Source organism: Gymnogyps californianus, chromosome Z, assembly GCF_018139145.2.
Source record: "Gymnogyps californianus isolate 813 chromosome Z, ASM1813914v2, whole genome shotgun sequence".
NCBI classification, from domain to species: Eukaryota; Metazoa; Chordata; class Aves; order Accipitriformes; family Cathartidae; genus Gymnogyps; species Gymnogyps californianus.
Window position 1 is genome coordinate 41,397,293 of NC_059500.1, and position 21,773 is coordinate 41,419,065.

The 21,773-nt window shown below is 39.0% G+C and overlaps 1 protein-coding gene across 1 annotated transcript in view; it reads left to right on the forward strand.

Moving 5' to 3' along the window:
* Window positions 1-21,773, forward strand: part of FRMD3 (FERM domain containing 3) — a 144,292-nt gene that overhangs the window by 42,825 nt on the left and 79,694 nt on the right. Inside the window, exon 2 of the mRNA XM_050912953.1 lies at window positions 19,916-20,020. Within this exon, the coding sequence (XP_050768910.1) occupies window positions 19,916-20,020 (105 nt within the window). The remainder of the gene's footprint in view (window positions 1-19,915; window positions 20,021-21,773) is intronic.

The window sequence follows — 21,773 nt, forward strand, 5'->3', positions numbered from 1 at the left end:
AATTTTTTTTTTTTTTTAATAAAGAAAATCAATATCAAGATCCTGCAGGTTGAGTTTTTTAGAATGTGCACTTTCTCATTTGAAGTGGCTTTGGTAGCATTAGGTGTGCTAAAACATAAAGTGGAAAGACTGGCCTTTCCTGGAAAGAAAGATCAAAGAGGATAAGGATTGTGCAAAATAGAGATCAGTTGTGTTAGTCAGTTTCCTAGGGAATTTCAAAGAAAATTTCAAGCTCTGCTATATTTAAAATATTTAAGATTTATGCAATTTATTGGTCAGCTTACTTTTGAACTAATGAACATAAAAGCAGAACTAACTAATTAGCTTTCTCATCTCTAGAAAACTTTAAAATTAAACTTAATCATAACTACTGAAATTAATACACAGATGTCTTTGGTTTATATGAAAGGAGAGTGAAGAACTGAGGCTACAACTTTCTGTTTCATTGCATAATTTACTTAATCCATTTGCCTTGAAGATGTCGTTCCTCTTGTTCTGCTGGTTCGAGTTCATACCTTCACTGAACAACACTCTGATGTAATTTCCCATGACTGCACCAACTGATACTGGGAACAAACCTACTTTTTCTGGCTTCCCTTTGGGAATACAGTAAACTTTTCAAAGGCTCCTGCTGCAAGTACGTTGAAGGGATCCAGTAATCTTGAGTCAGTAGCCGTTTCATCCCTGATAGTTCCCATGTGTATCTTGGGATGCTATGAGTGCTGCACCTTCACACTCGGGCATTGTAACACTCCTCTTAGCCGCTGGTTAGCTGCTGGTAAAAAGCTATATGCATTTGCCTTGTCTTTTTCAAGTGGATGCCTCTGGGCTATTGCTGAGTCTTGTGACTGCTAACAGTTTTTCTGGTTTTCCCTGCCCTGCATGGAGGACATAGAAGCGGACAGGGTAATCTAGGCCCACATCTTCCCCTCTGCAAATCTGTGGCTCGCCCTCCTTATACTTTTTCCTGAGAATGCATGATGTATGCGTGTGATATTACCATGCTACATGCATATATTTCAGACCTTCAGAAGTCTGTGTGATGTGCAGTGCTGCATCTCACAATGTTAACACATTGAAACCAGGAAAAATTTAAGTCGAGGGTAAAGAAAATAGGTAAGCATGTTAATGCAAAGGGAAACACAAGAAATGATGACCCTGGCTTGCTCATGTTACATATACCTTGAATTTTATTGAGAGCAAGACAAGAGAACTTAAGTACTGAACTCTTTATTCCACTTTAGGAGTTGTGTACACATTTGAGCGCCACAGATTAGCATGAAGAGGTCCTTTTGTGATGTGCGAATAGCAGCTTGCATTGTAGGCTGAGATGCTAGCCTGAGACTGCAAAATGCTGAGTGGTGCATGCTGCTTTTTCTTTTTCCCTCCTCCTAGCTGTTAACTTTTTCAGCCTCCATCAAGTGTGAAGTTAGTGGGGCATTTGACCCTTGCAGAATTAAGCTCTGAATTTTTAAGTACAAAACCAGTAAGATTTGCAGAGTGGGGTCCAGGATGTGTAATAAATAACTTAAAAATACGGTCTTTTGCAGGAGGGATCTCCTAAAAATCAGCCTTTGAGCTAGTATTTTAAAAATGCAATTTGAAAGTATATTGAACTGTATTATTTACTTAGTGAGAAGGGTTTAATAAACTTCTCAAAATTCTTCGCACACATGTGTTTTTGAAAGCAATGAAAAATTTGTCATGGTAGCCTGAAAGTCTGTGTTGCTAGCCCAGAAGCTGGTGTTGCTGAGGTGGTAGCAGTATGTTGTTTATGCTGATTCTGCTGCCACTCTCACTGTTATGTGCTTTAGGCGTGGAACACCCTGAAGTGAGTTAGTATTGAATGTTTGAAGGTTATCCTTGGTTTCCACCATCTCACTGGTAAAGCTGGTGTAGAGCCAGCCTCAATAAACTCTGTCAAGACAAAGCTGAGTCTGTTGCTGTATGCATCCCCTAGTGCCCTTGTAATCTTTCCCTCCTCTGTTATCTGGGATGGTTCTGCTTTCCTCTACCCTCTATAATAGTGTCCCAGCAGTGGAGTCATCTGCCTGTCCTGGGCTGTAACCCAAATGACTGGCTGGGGGATACAAATGTTGTACATATTTCCTTTATATGATCTTTAGGATATGTTGGACTGTGACTAATGGCCCGAATAAGACCTTGAATTTTCTGTGATCTTCTCTGAGAAGCCAGTATAGGCAAGAAAGTTTGCAGTTTGCCATTTTATTTGCTCTGTGGTGCTTGGGGTGGGGGTGGCGTTAGGGTTTTTCTCAGCTTAGGACAGATGTAGGAAAGAGCCAGTGTATTTTTCTGAGGGGAGACGTACTATGGCACTCAGTGCTGCTACTCTTGGCCATTTTATTCTCTTTATGAGTAAATAAATTTGCTCTTGAAAAGAAAACAAATACGTAACTTTATTACTTAGATGTTTTCCATGAATGTACTAAGCAACTGTGAGATGTTCTTGTAAGCAGAAAAATTTCCTGGTCCATCTTTAATGCAGCTCCTTTCTGGAGGACTTAGGTTATCTAATACCTATGTTTTTTGCATCACCAGGAGACAATCATAATGTCCCTTATTAAGAAGAAAAGTTAATAAGAATTTGTCTTCTGCAGAGGGGCTTATTCATTGTTCAGGCTAGTCTGGAGCAAGACTGTCTTCTTGACTGAAATACTGGCATTAAGTGGATAGAATGGATGGATGATTAGATTATCAAGCTGCGTAATACAACTAAGCCCTCAGATGTTTTTGTTGCTGTATTTTAGGGTGTTCAGTGCTAGAAGAACATAACAGAAAAGGGTTTGGGAGTCCATTGTTCCTCACTATACCAAAATAGGCGTCAAAACACGAGGAAGTGGAACACAGCTTTTTTTGCACATGAAGAAAGAAATTGATAGGAAAGCAAGCGGTAAGGCAGAAAACTGTCAAAACGTAATTCATTAAATCTAGGCAATTTGTCACTAAACCTTTTTATGACCAAGTACTAAAATTTATGAAATTGAAAAGATTATCGGATGTTTATCATAGATTATTAGAATAAAGGCTATTTATACACTTGGTGTAGCATTCAGACAGGAGATATTTTTCCGTATTGTCTTGCTGCTGCAGTTGAAAGCAATGTTGATATTCACAGCAAAACAGTTTTGGGGGGGTTTATATTTTATTGTTTGAACCCATTAAGCCATCTCAATAAAATGTGGTGTACTTGTTCCTAGATCAGATATAATGCTGTAATAAATGTATTCATTTTTTCATTTAAAATTTGAAATCTGTGATGCAAATGACCTTTAGATGTTTGCTTTTTCACAATCTAGGCAGAAGAGTATTGCATTAGGAAAGCTGAAACTTTGTCCTTGACATAGATTAATATCTCTGTGTTGAGGAGAAGAGCTGAGTTGAGTCTAATTTATGTAGTCCTGGCAGGATGCTGTTGAAGGCTAATTGTTTGTTGATGCTGTTTTGGTTGCACTAATTCGTTTGCTGTGTGTCATATACTGTATTTACTATTCTTTTCCAATACTGCCAATAGCAAGCATATGAAAATCACCCCCAGAATTGCAAGACTGGCTTATAAGAAAAGCAAACTGTATTTACACAATGCAGTTTGCCTCTTTCTTTCACTTTCTGGTGTTTTGAGGGGCTAGGTGGGTTTTTCTTAGCTTGGGGTACATGTTTTCCTTGTTACTTTTTTTTAACTTCAACCAGAGATTCTTGTCCAGTTCTATGGCAGCTGAAGCTTTCACGAGTAGATCAAGTATCACAACAATTTTAATGCAATATTGGGAGCTGTCATCATCAGTCCCCTAGTATCGCCCCTAACACCAGGTGATGTGCAACAGGAGATAAATGTTGTCATAGAGAAGGATGGGATGGCCGCTACCTGATTGTGCAGTTGCGAGATTAAGATCTGCTCCTGTTGTACCACTTGTTTTGGAATATCGTGATTTTTCTTTTGGTGATCAGAGAAAGAAACTGAAAAAAGTATGTGAATTTTTAAGTTAATCTGTCAGAGTCTTTTTTCCTGTGACAATGTAGTTATCCAATAATATTTTCGCAAGTAGAAGAATGTTTATGTTTTAGCTTTCTGGTAATTTCAAAGCTTTCCAGCAGAGTCCATAGTTCAGAGTAGGAGATGAGAGAGGGTGAAGTAAACTGGGAAATGTTCTAATTAAAACAGAGGAGAGTCTGAAATGGCTGCACGGGGTCGAAAGTGGGTGGAATTGCCACCTACTGTAGGCAGGATCAGTTTTCTGTGTCTGCTTCGTTCTTAGCTGAGCTTTTTTTTTAGGGAACTTGACGAATATGAAATTCCTCTGAGGATTTCCCTTGTTTCTGCCAGGAGGGAGGAGCCACACTTATTTTTCCCCCTCATGTAGGGTAACATTAGAAAGTTGTGCCACAGTGAGATGGGAACCGCGACTGTCACACAGCCATTGCTGACATCTGGTCCGTTGTGTTTTCAGGGGCGGGAGTGCGCAATTTCGTCCCCGGGCAAGCTGCCTGCCTGCCTCCTGTTTCACTAATCTGTCATGAACTTGTTGGAAATGGGTGTTTCCAGTGCCAATACAAAAGGGATATCCATACCCCTTATTCTTTCCTTGGTGCTAGCTCTGCATCAGCTGTTGGAGGGCAGGGCAGCAGGCACCAGTGCAGGAAAATCACCACGCTTTGGGAGCTTGAGGGCAACTGTGCGTATTGTTGCTTGAGGTCCGTGGCGCGTGTGCAGTCTGCGCGAGTCAGTGCAGAGGTGCTTTTGGGGATGGGGAGAGCGCCCAAAATGCATGGGGACAAGACCTGTACTTGAGCAAGGGGCTGAAAACTCGCTGGGCTTGGGAGAGCTATTCTCGCATCAGATAATGGCTTTGCCCCACAATTATAAGAAACTGCAAGCCTGTAACTCTCGCCTAAAAGGACGTATACAGCAAGTTAACCACTTTCAGCATAAATTAGGCAGCTGAACTGACTCTCATATGGGACTTTCCTAATGTTCAAATGCTTTGTTGTTCCTTTCATACTTTTTGGAGAAAGGATATCTAAACTTCACAGCTGTTCAAAATATCAGAAGCTGTTGGGATGGTGAAGTTTTACATAATTTAAAAAGATGATGCTGAAAAACAATGTAGATGTTTGAAATAGATTCTTGTGTATGTATATTGTAAAACTGTAGTTTGGTTGGTCTGTAAAAAGTTTCACCCAATATGGTGCTTCAAGTTGGCTGCTCATAGCTGTTTTAGGGACTCAGTACATTAAGGATGAGACTATATTTTAAAACTTTTTGGGGAAAGCTGTGCTTAAAACTTTGAAATGTGTTCTGGTTTGTGAGAAAGTGGATATTATTAAATATGACAGCATATATATATTTAAAAATAACAGTTTTTGAATGCTGTCAAATAGATCATGGTCCTTCATTAAATCCATTTGATCAAAGGAGATTGTTCTAGATAGATAGCTCTTTTTTTTAGTATTTTTATTTTAGTAACAATGTTCATAGGGAATTATGGTGCTCCATGGTGCTATGCTGACAGTTTAACTGAAGCATGATTTTTTCCAAGTTTGTTTTGTAAAGCTTGTGATGCAGTGGAATAAACCAGCAACAGAATCTGCAGATTTTCAAACTCTTTTTTTTTTTTTTTTTTTAAAGCCTTAAATCAAGATTGACTGCCTCAGCTGAAGACACGCTGTAGAAAAAATGCAATTATTGAGGTTGACAAAAGATAAAGCTGGCTAGTATGAGACGTAAATTGGATAAAATTGTGTATTCCAAATTATACAGACAGCCAAATTATCTAATGGCCTTCTCTAATTTTAGAACCCTTTCGTCTTTTTTTCTTGACATCTTTCTTGTGTATTTATATATAAAGTGTGTATGTGTGTGTATAGACACATTCACATAAAAAAGCATGGTGTGTGTATGTGTGAGAGGTATCAAAGGTGCATTACAAGCTAGAAAAGGAAGTGCCTTTTATGAGCTGAATACATGATGATGGTCAGCATTTTTGATCTATTGGCCATTGCTATTGTAGGATCTTAAATTAATATTTCAAGACTAATATCTGCTGCTCTCCAAGATGGCTCTGTAGGAATATGTACTGCAGGGACTCAGTGGAGTCACTGTTTAAATAGGTAGTCACATGTAGAAATAAATATTGGCGTTTAATTATTGAAACGCCTTTCAACCACACTGTGAAGCTGTGTCCTTCAGTAGTTCATTGCTTTCTGACAGCTGTGCACTGCTAACCACTTATGCCTGCTTTCATGCCTTGCCTATGACTCCATGTACCTTACAGTCCAATGCTCAGAGCTTGCAAGCTGACGTTCATTTACTTTTGGGTTTCTGTTTTCTGCTGAGAGCAGGTGGCAAAGACAAAGCTTCAGAGCATATCGGCCGTTGGGTGTCTCGATGTGCGATTCCGACCCACATGGACTGAGGCTGGCTGCCCACTGTTGTGTGGCAAAGAGGAAGATGGGCAGGACTGGGAAGGGTTAGAGAAGACCAGGCAGTGGGACAGGGCAGCACAAGAGCAGGGTGTCACTCCTGCAATAAGGTTTAAATGCCTTGGAAAAAAGGGGATCTTCCACCTTATCTAGAAGAATACATCCTGGTTTACTGGGTCTCATGTGTCTTTGATATGGTTATGCTGAACTCTGGTACTTTCTCAGCTGATTTGGGAGTCCAGTCCTTTCCCTAAGGCTCTTTGGAGAACACATGAAGGTGGGTGGGTTTGGGTTACTGATAGAAGTGCACTTGGTGGTGAAGTCTTCCCCTGCTTCTCTGCCTTCCTTCTGCTTGCTGCTCATGCTTGTACTTAGGGCACATGGCTGAGGATGGTTGCTGCATCCCACAGGAAGGGTGCAAGGGCACTGAAATGTCTGCTCGCTCTCTTGCCAATTCCCATGCTGGTTTGTTTCTTGCTTTATTTCCCAAAAGTCCATTTTGCTTTGCTGTGTCAGGCAGAAGGAGAAATCCAAAAAGTTGCCTTGTGCTGTAAGACAAAGGTACGTTTTCTTCTTTGGTGTCATCTGCTCATTTATATAACTTCTCCAGTTTTGAAAAAGAGGATCATTATAAAATAATTGCATCCTGAGGTTTTGCAGTCAGTTTTGTCACAGCAGGTATGAAGCTGTCAGAGCTTTGCTTGTTATAATCTGCATGTCCACGTTGTGCTGGCGCTAGCTCTTTCTTAAGAGACTTTTCAAGAGATTTTTTTTTTCCCCACATAAGCCTGTAGCAGCTGTAGATGATCTGGATGAAGAGAAGGGAAAATGTAGCCTTAGTCTGCTCCCAGTTACAAGAGGTTCAGCACAGATCTTTCAACACTCAGAGGGAAGAAGAAGAAGAAACCTTACTTATCCTGAGATAATATTCAAAGCTGTTCACTCCTTTGTCAAGTTGCTCAGTTTTTGTCCTGATGTTTGTTGCAGTTCTGTTTTTACTCTAAATATGACAGGAATGTAAAGAGACATCTTTCTTATGCAACTGGTGACTTAGGAACCAGCTGTACAATATCTTTATGAATGTTACTGTATGTTACAATTTTTGACAGGTCTCCCCCCACCCCCCTTAACCACCTGTGTGAGAACAGGACTTTATTTCCAAAAATTTGCTTTGGTGCTTAAATACCTGTAAATAAGGCACTTTTACTCTTTTTTTTTTTCTTTTTTTTTATTTCCATTTTCCATGTTAGAATTTGACTTCTCTGAAGAGACTTGCTTGGGAGAACTATGCATTGCTTAATTGCATACAGAATGTAGTTTTCACTGTATGGCTTTCTTATCCACCACAACACACTGTAAAATGAATACAGGTGATTCCGTTCAGTATCTTCCTCTGGTCTTTTCTTGTTTTAATGAGTTTTTTGTTCAATTGCAATAGGCAATGTGGCTGGCTGAGGGAAACTGATCAGTGTGCATAAACATCCTCTGCATCATATGCAAGAAACTGAGTGGCTTTACAATGCTTTTCTTAAATGCCAGCTACTGTGGAACATGTCAGACAACTCCCAATGTTTAAACATATATTCTGAGGTCTTTTTTTTTTCTTTTTTCCTTCAGTTTCAGCAGAGAGCTAAAATGTTATAAATACCAAAGGCAGCAAATTGTGTCCTGAATAGACATATACAGTGTTTCTGTGAGGTCAGGGTTTGCACTGGGAAAAGCGAGTTGTCATTTGGTATGTAATTCAGGGCTTTGCTTTCCCGTTACTAAGTGTAAGAAATATTTGCAGTGTCCTAGGATTTATTTCCAGGGTGGCGATCTTAAACGAGATACAAGAGTAAGTACTGCTGAGAAGGATCAAGTGTGATGGGTTCCCAACTTAGTCAAAAAGGATGCATTTTAATAGTGTGTCGATATGTACCATGACTCAAAGATGTAGAAAACAGACCAATTACTGAAACAGTAAAAAGCTAGGTCAGTTTGCCTTTGATCTCTGCTGGGTGCATGGGAACAGAAAGTCTGGGCACAGGACAGAAAGATGAAGATGAACCTGACAGAATAAGGGAGAAAAGTGGAATCTAGTAAGGGAGAAACAATTCATTTGTTATGGGACCTGTAAAATGTATTGCTTTATTATCTTCTTTTTTTGCAGCTCTGGTTAATGGAACAAGCCTGTAGAACCCTCCGTTTGGGTTTTTGCCAGCCATTATTTAAAATGTGTTGTGTCTTCTGCAGTGATCTTTAAAAGAAATTCAGAAATAATTTTTGGTTTAAATCTGGATTATATTTAATTGCTCTTAAAAGAGTAAAAAAAATTACTTACCATAGTTGTAATCTTGTGAGGTGATGATTACAAATGCAAGGGGAGTTCTGGCTGTGCTATCAAATTGAGGTCTTATTTTAGGTAGTGCTAATGAGGCAGTTCATGTGGCTTTCAAGGACTGAATGACCTCCAGAAAGAGAGAGAGAAAGAAAAAAATCAATCCGGCTCCCCCTACTACAAAAAATTTGCGAACTGGGAACTTTTTTTTGGCATCAAGACAGAAGCTTGTATGACACAGAGAATGAGTTCCTCCTCTGATGCCAATAGCTGGCTTTTATTAAATACCATTGGGGTGCATTGGTGTAGGCACTATATCCAGGGAATGCTTCTGGAGGACTTCTTTTTCCAGTGTTTTCAATCTACCATAAATCTGCTTTTCTGAAGATTGGATGTCTAATCTCACAAATTTAATGTTGTTTGTTTTCCTTCACAAAAAGCATTTAACAGCTGGGATTATTACAAGGGGGGAAAAAGTATTGATGAAAGGTTCTCTTCTGTGTAATTATTTCTGACAGGAAAATACATTTATGCATATGTGTCTATAAAGCACTAGTTGAACAGTTTAGAAATGGTTTTTCATGGTAAAATTATTATTTCAGTTCGCCTGAAGAGAGTAAAGGAATAAAACACTTTGGCAAGTGGGAAATGACCCACCATGAAAAGTGAGAGAGCATAGTGCAATATTAATAAAGACCAAATCGTTTTCTCAGAAAGGAATTACTTACCTTGGGCAGGTGGGCAAGATGAGTATTTGAAAGAAAAAGTGTGTTGCTGGATTCTAAGTTAGTAAAAGGTTGGAGAGCTTTTTGTGTGTTCTCACCCTCTTGCAATCCATAAAAACCTTTTTGGATATCCTCAGAAGGTATTATGAGAAGTGTCGTCTGAGGCATTAATGATATGATTATATGGTATGACTATGGGACAGTTCAAGTGCATAGCATGGTGAGGATTCTTCAGCCAAAAGTTTTTATCTAGGCCCTTATCACATCAGATTAGTGTATGAGTTACACTTTCAGCTGGTTCACTGGGAGCTGTTGATTTCATCATCGTGGTTGAGGGTCTTGTCTGTCAGGAGACATTATCTGTGATTTGCAGCACTTGTAGAGATTCAGTGTGCTTCAGAGTTGATATTGCCAGACCACTGACTACACAGCTGGGCTTGTGATTCTGGAGTAATCCACATAATGATGGATCAAATTCCCATAATATCTAGTTATATATTCTGTTCTTTATGTGAGCTCTTAGCCTTGCACATCACTCTAATAGCTTTTCAAATGGGCATTAATTCAGCAGTTAGGAAATCTCTCCCTCTAGGGATTATGTTCCATGATCTTCCTTTTCTTTCTCCTTCCCTCCCACCCAGTACATGCACACTCCAAGTCATGCTCGCAAGCATTTATGCTGTATTTCCCTGTGAGAGGAGAGGAACATGGGGGGTAACCTTAAGTGGAGGGGGTGAGGGAGACCAGCTGCAGTGCCATTACCAGTGCTTACAGGGGCACCAACTGCCCTATGGCAGCAGCAGCTCCCCTGCTTTGCTCGTCTCTTCTTCCAACTTGCCCTTCTCTGCTGTGGTCATACTTTCCCACTTGGTGTGGAAACAACAGTGTGGCTGTTCCTGCATGACCCTCACCATGGCTGGGGTTCAATACATTCAGCTGAGCCCTGAAATGTAGCTGCGAAGGGGCATTCTTGCCCCTCACCAGTTGTTGGTTTTCTGTGAGCAGCTTAACTAAGCTGTGCTGCACCATGCTGATTCTCTCTTTTACCTGTGCTCAGGGAAGCGTCTTGTTTGACTAGAAGTATTTTTGGTTGCTTTTCTTTTTAAAAATACTTCTTTTTGTACAAAAAGGGCACACTGCTGTGTACCTGTTAGAAAAGGTATAGTTAAAGAACAGTACTTGGAGCACAATATGGGGGAGGCCTCATTTTTGGGGTCTGCTGAACCCACCGAGAAGATTCATATTGCACAGGGCCAATGGAAGGATTGTTGACCATCACCTGTAATGGGGGACATTAGGTAATTTTGTCAAAATCCTCATCTGGCTTTTAGGTTACTTTGTAGGTGGGGGCTGAGAACTTATTCTTGAAATCTCTCATCTGCTTTGCTAGATGTGGTATGATGGTGTGTCCTAGCTGTGTCTTCCAAGTTAGTTTTGATGTCAAGGATGCAAGAGAGAAAGCAGAGTTAGCTTTGCTGAACAATGCTGGATATTGAATAAAATGATAGATTTGTTGACAGAAGCACTCAGTTCCTTTTAAGAAATCAATAGTGCCTCAGATAGCATCACGAATGCTGCGCTAATGGAAGCTGTTACCAGAAGTGAGCAGTTAATGCTGCAAGCCTTCTGTGAGGCCGTCAGTTCAGGGACATAAAACCTAAATGGCCAAGTGTTGCCAATGTGCAGAGGGACAGAAAACGATGATGAGCCCTGTAAATGAATATTGCATTTGTGGTTTCTTCAGTGCCTGCCTGGCTGGCTGGTGGTGACTTTCGAGAACTGCAGTATGTGAACTATAAATATTTCTTTTTGTCATTTATAATTTACTCATGGGTCAGAGTAATTTACTTGCAGAATAGCACTGAGGTCGAGAGCTGATTGTGTGAAAGCTGTTATCTGTGTTCACTCCTGCTGTCCAGGTTTTACTGTGTAGCAGAGTACAATTTTCATTTTCCATATGATTTTGTGTTTATGATAGTTTCTGTTGCATGGGACTGGCATTGTGTAATTTTTCTATGGTGTAATTGTTTCTTTTTCCCCTTCATCTTTTATTATTTGACCACTATCATCCTACAATAACGTCTAATTCAAAAGAGGGCAAAAACGTCCATCTGTTGTAAATGAAGAGTGCAAAACTAAAGAAAAATAAGTAATCTTGAATAACCCTTTTCATTTCCCAACTGAGGTAGCATGCAAGAGGAATCATCTTTGACAAACATATTTCTGACCTCACTACAGCAGATATTTCTGGGTAAATTTTCAATGCTGTGTACATTTAGCCATCCAGTTTCATTTAAGATTAATAGAGCTTCCACAGCTGCATTCACACATACAGCCTTGAAATTGCTCTTCACTTATTTCTTTTCTTCTCAGCATAGACATTTTTGTCCTTTTTTCTTTGCTTTCTCCTTTATCTTTGAGATGTATTTGTATATTTGTTGCCCAATTGAAACAGTAGGAACAAGTTGGTTTTTTGGTTTTTTGGGGTTTTTTTTAGATTTAGTTCTATTAATTAATATATAGCATTTGGGGCTCAACTGGTAATTAAGGGCTCAGAAATTTGAGTTTAAAGATGGATATCTTTGTAAAAATGTTGTTCTTCAAGACCCACTCTGGGTTAGCAAATGAGTTCTAAAACCGGAGGAGTATGGGTAGTTTGCATCTCAGGCATGAAGTGTTCTTGTGGGCAAAGGTTATCACTACTGACTGCTAAATTCCCTATGAAATAAAATGGTCATTAATTCTCTAATGCTTTCACTCATGTATTCACATACTTTTATTTTTTTTCCCCTGAAAGTCTTTCCCGCTTCAAATGAGGGTAAAATAAGATGGTAATTCAAATCTGAAATTTTACTTCGGTTAGTTTTGAGTGAGTTGGTGTTGTTGCAGTACTGTGAATTTCTACAGTATACACATCTGCAAAGCTCTGTGCTGAAATTATGTTGTGAAAGCATTGCAAATAAGGCAAACATGTATTCTGGTTGCTTGTCTTACTAGGGGGCTTATTCGGAAGAGATGTATCTTCCATGAGTTTTATTCAGGAAGCAAGCAGATAAATAAGAGCAAGTATAGTTCTTCCCCCAGTACGTTTTCGTATCATAAGGTGTATTTCTGCTTTATGCGTTACCGTGCTGGTTGCTATTATCCTCCCTAGAGGAGGATTTTCCCATACATCCCTCCATTCTTCCCATTTCTTGAGCCTGTGTCTTGTCAGTCAGCTCCACCTGGATGGCGTTAGTAAGTGGATGGTGTTGGGCCTGGATTTCCAACAATGTAGTAGGGTGCCACTTCTTCCCTTCAGTTAAACAAAGATAATGAAAACTTTTCTACTGAGAGCACATTCTTTGATTTATTTCTGTTGGTTTGAATGAGTGATGGAGTTGCTTAGAAAGGTCTGGACATATGCAGGTAAAACCTTCTTACAAAAGCTAATTTCATAATGTTATGTAGTGAAATAAGTGAATTTATACATAAGAAAATGTATTAAGAGACATAGATTAAAAAATCCATCCTCCCCTACATTCTAGAATTAGAAAATGTTGATGCAAGTTATGGTTAGGTAATTGACTATACAGAATGAAGTATATAATTTGCAAGAGGTAATTCAAACAAAATAATGTATGGAAGAGGACTCTTGTAATTAAGTAAATGCCAACTGTTTTATTGCAATGTCATTTTTTGTGTTTTTCATTAAAAATTATTAGCACTGATTTTTTTCCCTTTGTTTCAAATTTGTAGAAATACAATTACTTCCTCATTGTAAAGAAAAGAAAATTCTGTGATAAATACTTTGCTTCTAAAACAAAATCTGCCAGTTCCAAGTTGGGTTTTTATCAGCAAAAGTTTGTTGTCTTTTTTTTATTTTGAAACTTTAACAACAGCAAAACAGTAAATTACAGCTGGCCCTTCTTACAATTGAGAAAATTTTCCAGTTAAATGCTGTATAATAGACTTCCAGTGTATTTTCAAGTAGTTTAAAACACCAGAGGGTGCTGATTATGAGCAGGAAGGAAATCCTTTTGAAGGGTTATAGCGTTTTAGTTGAGGAATGAAACAGGCATGTTTTTAATTGTTCTTTATATTTTGAAGGCATTATGCAATGTCCAGTTCTTGTGAAACATCTACAGAAGGATATTCCTATCACTGTTTCCAAAGATGGAGCAAAAAAGGCAAACAGGTTGTCTGTGTATCCATCTTGTGATTAGTTACTGTCATCTGTAATCTCTGTGAACCCATAAATCCAAAGAGCCGTAAAAAATTTGCCTAGGGCGTTGGAGGTTGTCAGGGTTAGGGCTGGCCCAACGTTGCCAGCTTGGAGCTGAGCCCGTTCCACCTCGCTGCCTTCGGTTGCTGCAGAATGAAGACTCTGTTCTTGATGTTGCTATTCGGGCAGGACTTAAAAATTCATCTAGAAGATACTGTGAAATTCAGGCATGCCAGGTTGCCTTCCTCCTCCATGCCCTCGGCGCTCCTCCCTGTTCAGCTCCAAAGGGTTGATATTAAATCAGTCCCATTCCCATAGCATGTGCCCCAGTCCAACGGTGATGCTTAGTGAACATTTTTGCTATGCCACTGGAAACAAATGCAAATGTGATGACAGCTGTCCCAAAACTGACATGAACAGAGAATTGTTCCCAGATGTCCTTTTACAGCCACACTTCTGTGTACGAGAGCAGGCCCCGATACTGAACTATAGAATAATCGTCGATGAAATGGAAGATGCCTGCCTGTTGGGATTCAAGGTATTTCTCTCATGAAAAGCCTAGAAGACGTATGATCTCATCACTGGAAGAGGATGTCTGAAGAGAAGTCAGAAATATGAGAGGTGGCAGTTGAGGAGACAGTTCAGTTCTGTAAATCCCTGTTGCTTTTTATCATTTTTGTCAAGAACTATACTGTTTCAGTTTTCAATGGGTAAAGCTGCTTTTTGAATTATGTTTTTGCCTTAGAGGAACTTCTTGGTTTTGTCCATTTTTCTGACCTGGTTAGGTTTCATTCTATGGTTGTATTATGGTTATTCTTGAATTCACGTATGTAATTTTTTTACGTTCATAGAACTTCAAAATATGTTACACACTAAAGAAAACAAGCATACAAAATCAGACATTATTCTTGCCTTGCCTGAGAGCCTGGACTTTCCATTTATTTAAACAGAAATACTGGTTTAATTGTGGTTTTAATTTACTTCATTGTTTTTTTAGTGGATTTACACTTAAGTAAGCACTTAAGTGTGTGAGCAGCTTTACACAGTGGGTCACTGTTGGGAACTGTTCACACGAGTAAAGACACTTGTGGGACGGGGATTGAAATCCCCAGTACAAATAAACGCTGTGTTTATGACTCTGCACTGCTTCTTAGTAATGTCAGTGTCTTCCTGACAGAGATAAGCACTGCTGGCAGGACTTCAGTGCTTAGATAGCAGAGCAGAAGCGTTGTGTTTAATCTGCTTGTGACTCTTGCTCTTCCTTGTGACGACATTCAGATAAATAGACACAGAACACCACAGTGAAGCAGATGCAAATAGGGAAGACATTTCACTGAATGCAAGATCTTAAACTGCTATAAATGGTTTTCCTCTCACTTTCAGAATTGTGAAACAGTCACAAATGTTTTGTGGTCTCATTTTACGCCATCGGAGAAGGGTTAACAAGATATGCTCTCCCTTGCTTTTTAACTTGCACAAAGAAACTAGGAATAAAAAAGGAAAAGAAATCCCCAAGGCAAGCATGAGATTGGGATATTGTGTTAGACTGAAACTGCTCAAGAGCCATGGAGATCTTTGGATTAGTTTCTGCATAACAGAGGAGTTACCAAGGAATTGGGTTACTCAGTCATAAATTTGCAGAGTTGCAGAAATGGAAGACGTAATAATGGTGTCTGGTAGTGAAAATGAAGCATCTCTGCAGTGTCTTACTCGGTTCCTAGAGCTAAGGAAGAAACTCAGGTTGTCCTGTGAGTCCGTTAATGGAGGCCTCTGATCAAGTTTTCATGTTTTGTTGGAGTGGAGAATGTCCCTTTTTTTGCTTAATTCTTTTGCAGCAGCTGCTAGTTTAATTTGATACATACTTGTTTCAATAGAAAATAAAACTTCTGATCCAGCTTAAAAAGCAGCGTTTAACAGTTATTTGCAAGCTGACCTTCTGTGTTCAGGGATTCTGTCATTTACATGGCATTATATCCCTTGCATGTGTGTTGCAGTTTGTTGTGGGATTTTAGTGGTATTAAGGTCAGATATTCAAATGCAGCCTTAGGAAAAACATACTCATCTTGTCTGTGCCAATTTATCTAAGCAAATCAGAGAGTCGTTCCTCAAATTAGTTATAGGAATCTCCAAAAGTCTATTTTTGTGTGAGTGTGTGGAATGGCTACATTATAGGACTTTGCTTAAGGCCATTTTAAAAAACACTTTTCATAGAGTATGGGTTACAAAAATCTGAAAGAAAATATATCTCAGTTGAGATAGCCAGATGTTGTATTTGAATTAATGAACTTAGAAAAAAGTGGCTTGTTTAACTTGGTATTCTTTCATTGAAAACAATGTATTGATAACAATCCGGGACGTTTTGGTTCTCTTGCTTACATACTTTTGTGACTCTTGTTTCTGCCTGGGTTGGCCTTCTATACTTGAGAATAGTTGATGAATTCTGGGTGAACTGTGGTATAATTATCAAAGATTTCAGCTGTGAAGCTTTTAAAAATCTGACTTGATTTTTGCTTTCAGATTCCTGTGGTCTGTTGCTGACATTTTTCAGTAGTGTTTCAAATAATGGTTTTTTTATGATGTAATTTTTTCGTGTTCTGACAAACACAGTGGAATGTAGCATGAAAATATTTTTCTGAATTCCTGCAAAGTACTGTAATGGTATAGCAGGATTTGGAGGTTTGTTTGTGGTTTTTTTTTTTTAAAGGATCACTTAATTGGAGAGCTATACGGCAACTGTCTGAAATTACAGGCAATGTTTTATATTCATTATTCTGTGACCCAAATCCATTCCTGTGTTCTGTTGTGGATGACTGGCAGTTCCTAATTTAATTTATCCATATTCTTTCACAAATGAGAATAAACTTTGGATTTAATATATTCTTTTGTACTATATTATGTAATAAATGTATCAAAGAACACAGGAGACGAGAAAGGTCATCATATTCTAAAGCTCAGGAGAATTCGGATCATTGTTAGAGAAATGTAGAAAATGTTTATGGATGCTGTTTGCAGAAAACAAAATGAACAGCCATTGCCCATCCTTCTCGCCACACTATCTATTATGAATTCAGACTTGAGGTGCTCTGTGCCACATGAAGTATTTTCCTCTGTGTATCAATTATGATCTGAATTTTTTCAAATTTCAGGTATTTAAAAAGCGTAATAGTGGAACATTTACAACAGTATTTCTTATTAGAACACTCATTACATTATGTATGCGCCTATTTAGCCACTTTTATACGTCTTGAATCTTTTTTAATATCTGGTAATGAATCATGTGGAACTTGAAGCCTGACTGAGTAGCACTATTAACTGAAGTGTATACTAACCAAGGGTGAAGTTATTAACTAGTCCCTTTTATTTATCTATGGAGGGCTTAAGGATTCCTAGAGCATGAATTTAGCTCAGAGGCTTTTGCTTGTTTGCTCTTTCTTGTTTGGTTCGTTTCCATCATCTATCTTTCAAGCAAGAAAACTAGGGCATCAATTCATTTTAGAAAGGGAACATTGTTACTGGATTGAAAAACATTGTATGTGCCCTAGCCTTTTATCAGATTCCTCAAGAAACTCAAAAAACTTCTGTGATTATTTAGGTGGGTGAAGCAAAGCATTCTTTTTAAATGAAAGGATTAGACTGTGAACCTGTAGAAGTTAGTAGATTTACTGACTGTTCTTCTAGTAACACCCTCTAATGTTGTCAGATGAAAATACGACTAGTCTAGTTTCCTCATTTCCAGTGTTTTAAAAATTGAATTTCTTTTGTACACTGTTGTCAGTAAAATCTGTTTTCATGTTTGACTGTACCTGAGTCACCTAATAGCTGTTATTCCCCAGTTCTATTCAGTTCTTTGTAGATTCATCTTAAAACTGTGTGCAACTTGAATTTCACATCTGTGTTCAAATTTTTCCTACTGCCTTTGTATTGAAATGTCACTGTGTGATTTTGTATTAATATTTTGATGGTCTTGCTTATCACATAGTCACAAAAGTTTGCAGACACTTCCAAGATTTTAAGCTACAAAATACTTCATTGAGATATGACTGTATAAGTGTGTACCTTTTTTTGTCAGTCACAGGGAGACTGGCAGTTTTCTTTTTGTACTTCTCAATCTTTGATACCAGCTTTGCCTTTTGAGGAAAGTTTTCTCTATGCTGTCATGAGCATGCCCATACTTGTAACTGGGTACAGTATAAAAAAAGTCGGTGTATGTGTTAACCACTCTTAACAGCAAACAAATCGATTTTTAAATGTCCTGAGGCTGGAAAGAAACAATTACAGAAGGAAACTTGTTGCAGCTATGTTACAGGGAAAAAGGTAGCAGTGCAGGGCACAAAGCATGAGGTTGAGTGAGCATGTACAGAAAACAGACAAATCGGGTAAACACCCTTTGACACTGGCTGTTTAAAAATAGGAAAACAAAGTACAGAAATACCGTGGCACAGACAAGGCAGTGATATCCTCCAGGCAAGTCGCAGCATATGGAAGAGGAAAGGACATGTAGTGAGGGGTAAATACATAGGAGATAGAAGGTGGAGGAAGAAAGGACCAGTGGAAGTAGATGGCTTATACAGTAGGAAGAGAAGCAGAGCGTCTAGGAAAAAGACATCTGTAGAGAAATCAGCAATTCCCTTGGGGCTGGAAGTGAATTCGGGAGGAGACAAGGTCCATGTGGCAGAGAAGGGGACGGCCGCAGGAGCCCCGGTGCACTGGGACGGCCATGCAGCTCACTGTCGGTGCCTTAACTGAGGGTGCTTTTTATTTAGTTAGTCTATTTGTTCAGTGATGGGAGCGAAAGGACAAGCAAGTATATCCACATCAGAATTCCTTATTGATTATAAAGATAAGAAAATAGAGCAGTAGTTCATGGATTGTATTCTTTTCTAACACTCCAGTCTTGAAGTATGTCTCATTTTCTCTCTGGGAAGCAGTAGGTCTCACTAGGCAGTGGTGGTCCCAAGGCCATTGCTTCCTCTGCCCTTTAGAGTATGACCTTGGAGAGGTCACAGCGCTGTTTTTGCCTCAGCTGCTCCTGTGGGAAATGCAGATGATAACAATGCCCAATTTTGTAAAGTACCTTGAGAAATGTAGATCTCTGTTCATTTTTGCCTAGCCATGCTGTTTATGGTTTAAATTGCCTGTTAGCTTCTTAAAGAAAGGTTGAATAAGGCATAGCATTAAAGTTTTCATGGAGCTATTTGGAGGAACAATTAAGTAATTTTTTTATATAATGTGATTGCATATCCTGTGTAGTTTCTATTTTGTAGACATTAAAGAGCTAAGTTCAAGTTTATTCATGTCAGCAAAGGGTAGAGTCTTGCAAACTTGCTACCTGGTCCACAGCAGAGGCGTCTCAGTGCAGAACCAGAGTAGACAGACAAAGGGAAAGAAATGCAAAGACCCGACCCTGTGACGTAGTGAAGCACCTTTGTCTGCTTAGAGTGGGCTGTTTTAGGAGAACAGCTTTAGCCCAGTGTTAATACTCACACACATCACAATTCAGAAAAAAATATCATGTTAGCTGGATCAGAAGAAATGTGAAAATTCGTGTAGGTTTTCCATATCAGGCAGTAGATTAAGGAGAAATGAAACACAGTATTGAGATTGAAGAAAGCAGAAATAAAGAATGAGATTGTTAACTAAACATCATGTATACAGTAAGTTTCCTTAAGGCTGAAGTTAACCAGTGACGATGCAAAGATGAAAACATCTCTTTCAGTCATTTGGGCATTTCTTCCTTGTACCGTAGTGCTGTCTGGGAATTAAGGATCAGGTCTCTCTTGCTGTGGGCATTATGTAAAGATCCAGTAAGGTACTCACTGCCAAAACTGCTCGCAAACTTGGAGGATACAAAAAACCACACACTGTTTTGAAATTCCATATGTAAATGGGTATCTGTTATGCCATTATAGCATCAAGTAGAAATATGGTTACTAGTAATATATTAAATGTTATAAATGTGCAGCTATTAGAGTAGCATGAGTTTTTCTGAGGCAGGAGTAGTGATGATATTTTCCTAACAAATCGATTTGTGAATGTGCAGGGAGTATATTGATCACTAATCTCCTGCATCTTTTAGAGGAGATGAATGGTCAAATCCTTGTCCTCATCTGAATAACAACAAATTTCATGTGCCATTTTCCTTGACACTTTGATTAGATTTTTTTAATATTTATAGACAGCAAGTTCAGAATACTCCGAATAATATATCAATTCTTTCTCTTTTTACAGAGGGAAACTAAAGGTCAGTTTCTCATAGATCACATCTGCAACTATTACAGCTTGCTGGAAAAAGACTATTTTGGCATTCGATACGTTGACCCTGAGAAGCAGAGGGTATGTATATGAACTCTGACTACATTTGCTTTTAAGTAATGCTAAATTGATTTTTTTTTTTTCAATAAGAAGGCAAGTTCTAATGCAAAGTTATGTATCTCTGCGGGTTTATACTCTGGCCATAATCCATAGAGGTTCCTGAAGTGGCATTATTAAAGTAATTTTCCCCTCAGTTCACGTATTTAGTTTCAGGTAAATTGATATATTCTGATTTGTGTAGTTCTCCTGAGCACTGAAGATAGAAAAGATCTATAGGCATGACTCAGAGATAGCACACGGTAGCTCTAGGCTCTGGCAGTGCACTGGAATTTGGGATTTCTGTTTTTCTGTAGAGTATGCTTCTTCAGAGATGTAGGCAGGAATCCTATTAACAGCTAAAAGCAGTCATTCTATTCCACTTTTCACAGGGTGCATGGACTTCGATATCTGTAATACACAAAATAGGTATGATTTGTCAGGTTGTGGAGGGTTCTTCGGGTTAGTTCTCCCTATGAGCATCTTTACATTTGTGCGATAAAGTTTACAGACCTGTACTCTAGGCATTTGTGTGGACAGTGATTAGTCATCTCTCTTAGGTGGAAGGTGGTCCTGCAGGTTGTATTCTGTAGGTGATTTGCTATTGCTACTCCCTGTTTGGTTTCAGATGGTTGTTACTGTTTGAGAGTAGGAAAGGATGGTCAACATAGGAAGCAGCAGTCCTTAGACAGTGAAATTCAGAACGGCTTCTTCACTGTGTGGTCCTGCTAGTCTCAAGATTAAGACTTAGATATAACTTTAAATATCATGGGGGCATATACTGGCATTTAATCTCTGGAAACGATCACCAGTTTGAAACTGCTATGATTCAGGAAGAGAAAAACATTTTGCTGGATATCTTGTGCTACACCCTAATTAGTTTTGTCAAAAATCACTGGAATTAGGGAATCACCCTCTGCTCAACCTTATAGAATTGCAATAGCTTTGCAAAGCTGCAGCAGGTCATTTCCATTTGTCGTGGTTTAACCCCAGTCAGCAGCCAAGCACCGCACAGCCGCTCCCTCACTCCCTGTCCTCCCCACCCTGCTCCCGGTGGGATGGGGATGAGAATTGGGAAAGAAGGCAGAACTTGTGGGTTGAGATAAGAACAGTTTAATAACTAAAGTAAAATATAATACTAACAATAATCATAATGAAATATAATAATAATAATAGTAATGAAAAGGAATATAACAAAAAAAGGAGGGGGGGGGAGAAGGAAAAAAAAACCCAGTGATGCACAATGCAGTTGCTCACCGCCCACTGACCGATGCCAGGGCCGCGATCCGCCCCTCCCGGCCAACTTCCCCCTGTTTATATACTGGGCATGACGTTCTATGGTATGAAATATTGCTTTGGGTAGTTCAGATCAGCTGCCCTGGCTGTGCTCCCTCCCAGCTTCTTGCACACCTGCTTGCTGGCAGAGCAGAGGAAACTGAAAAGTCCTTGGCTTAAGATAAGCGCTACTTAGCACCAACTGAAACATCAGCATGTTATCAACATTATTCTCACAGTAAATCCAAAACACAGCACTGTACCAGCTACTAAGAAGAAAATTAACCCTGTCCCAGTCGAAACCAGGACACCATTGCATCCTCCTTTTAAAATTAAAATAATTAGCAGAATAATTAGCAGTTATTCTGACCAGTGTATTTAATTCTTCACAATCATTAGAATTATAGAGGTGTTCACCTGGTTGGAATTGATAGAAGTAGGTGGAGTGCTGGATTAGACTATA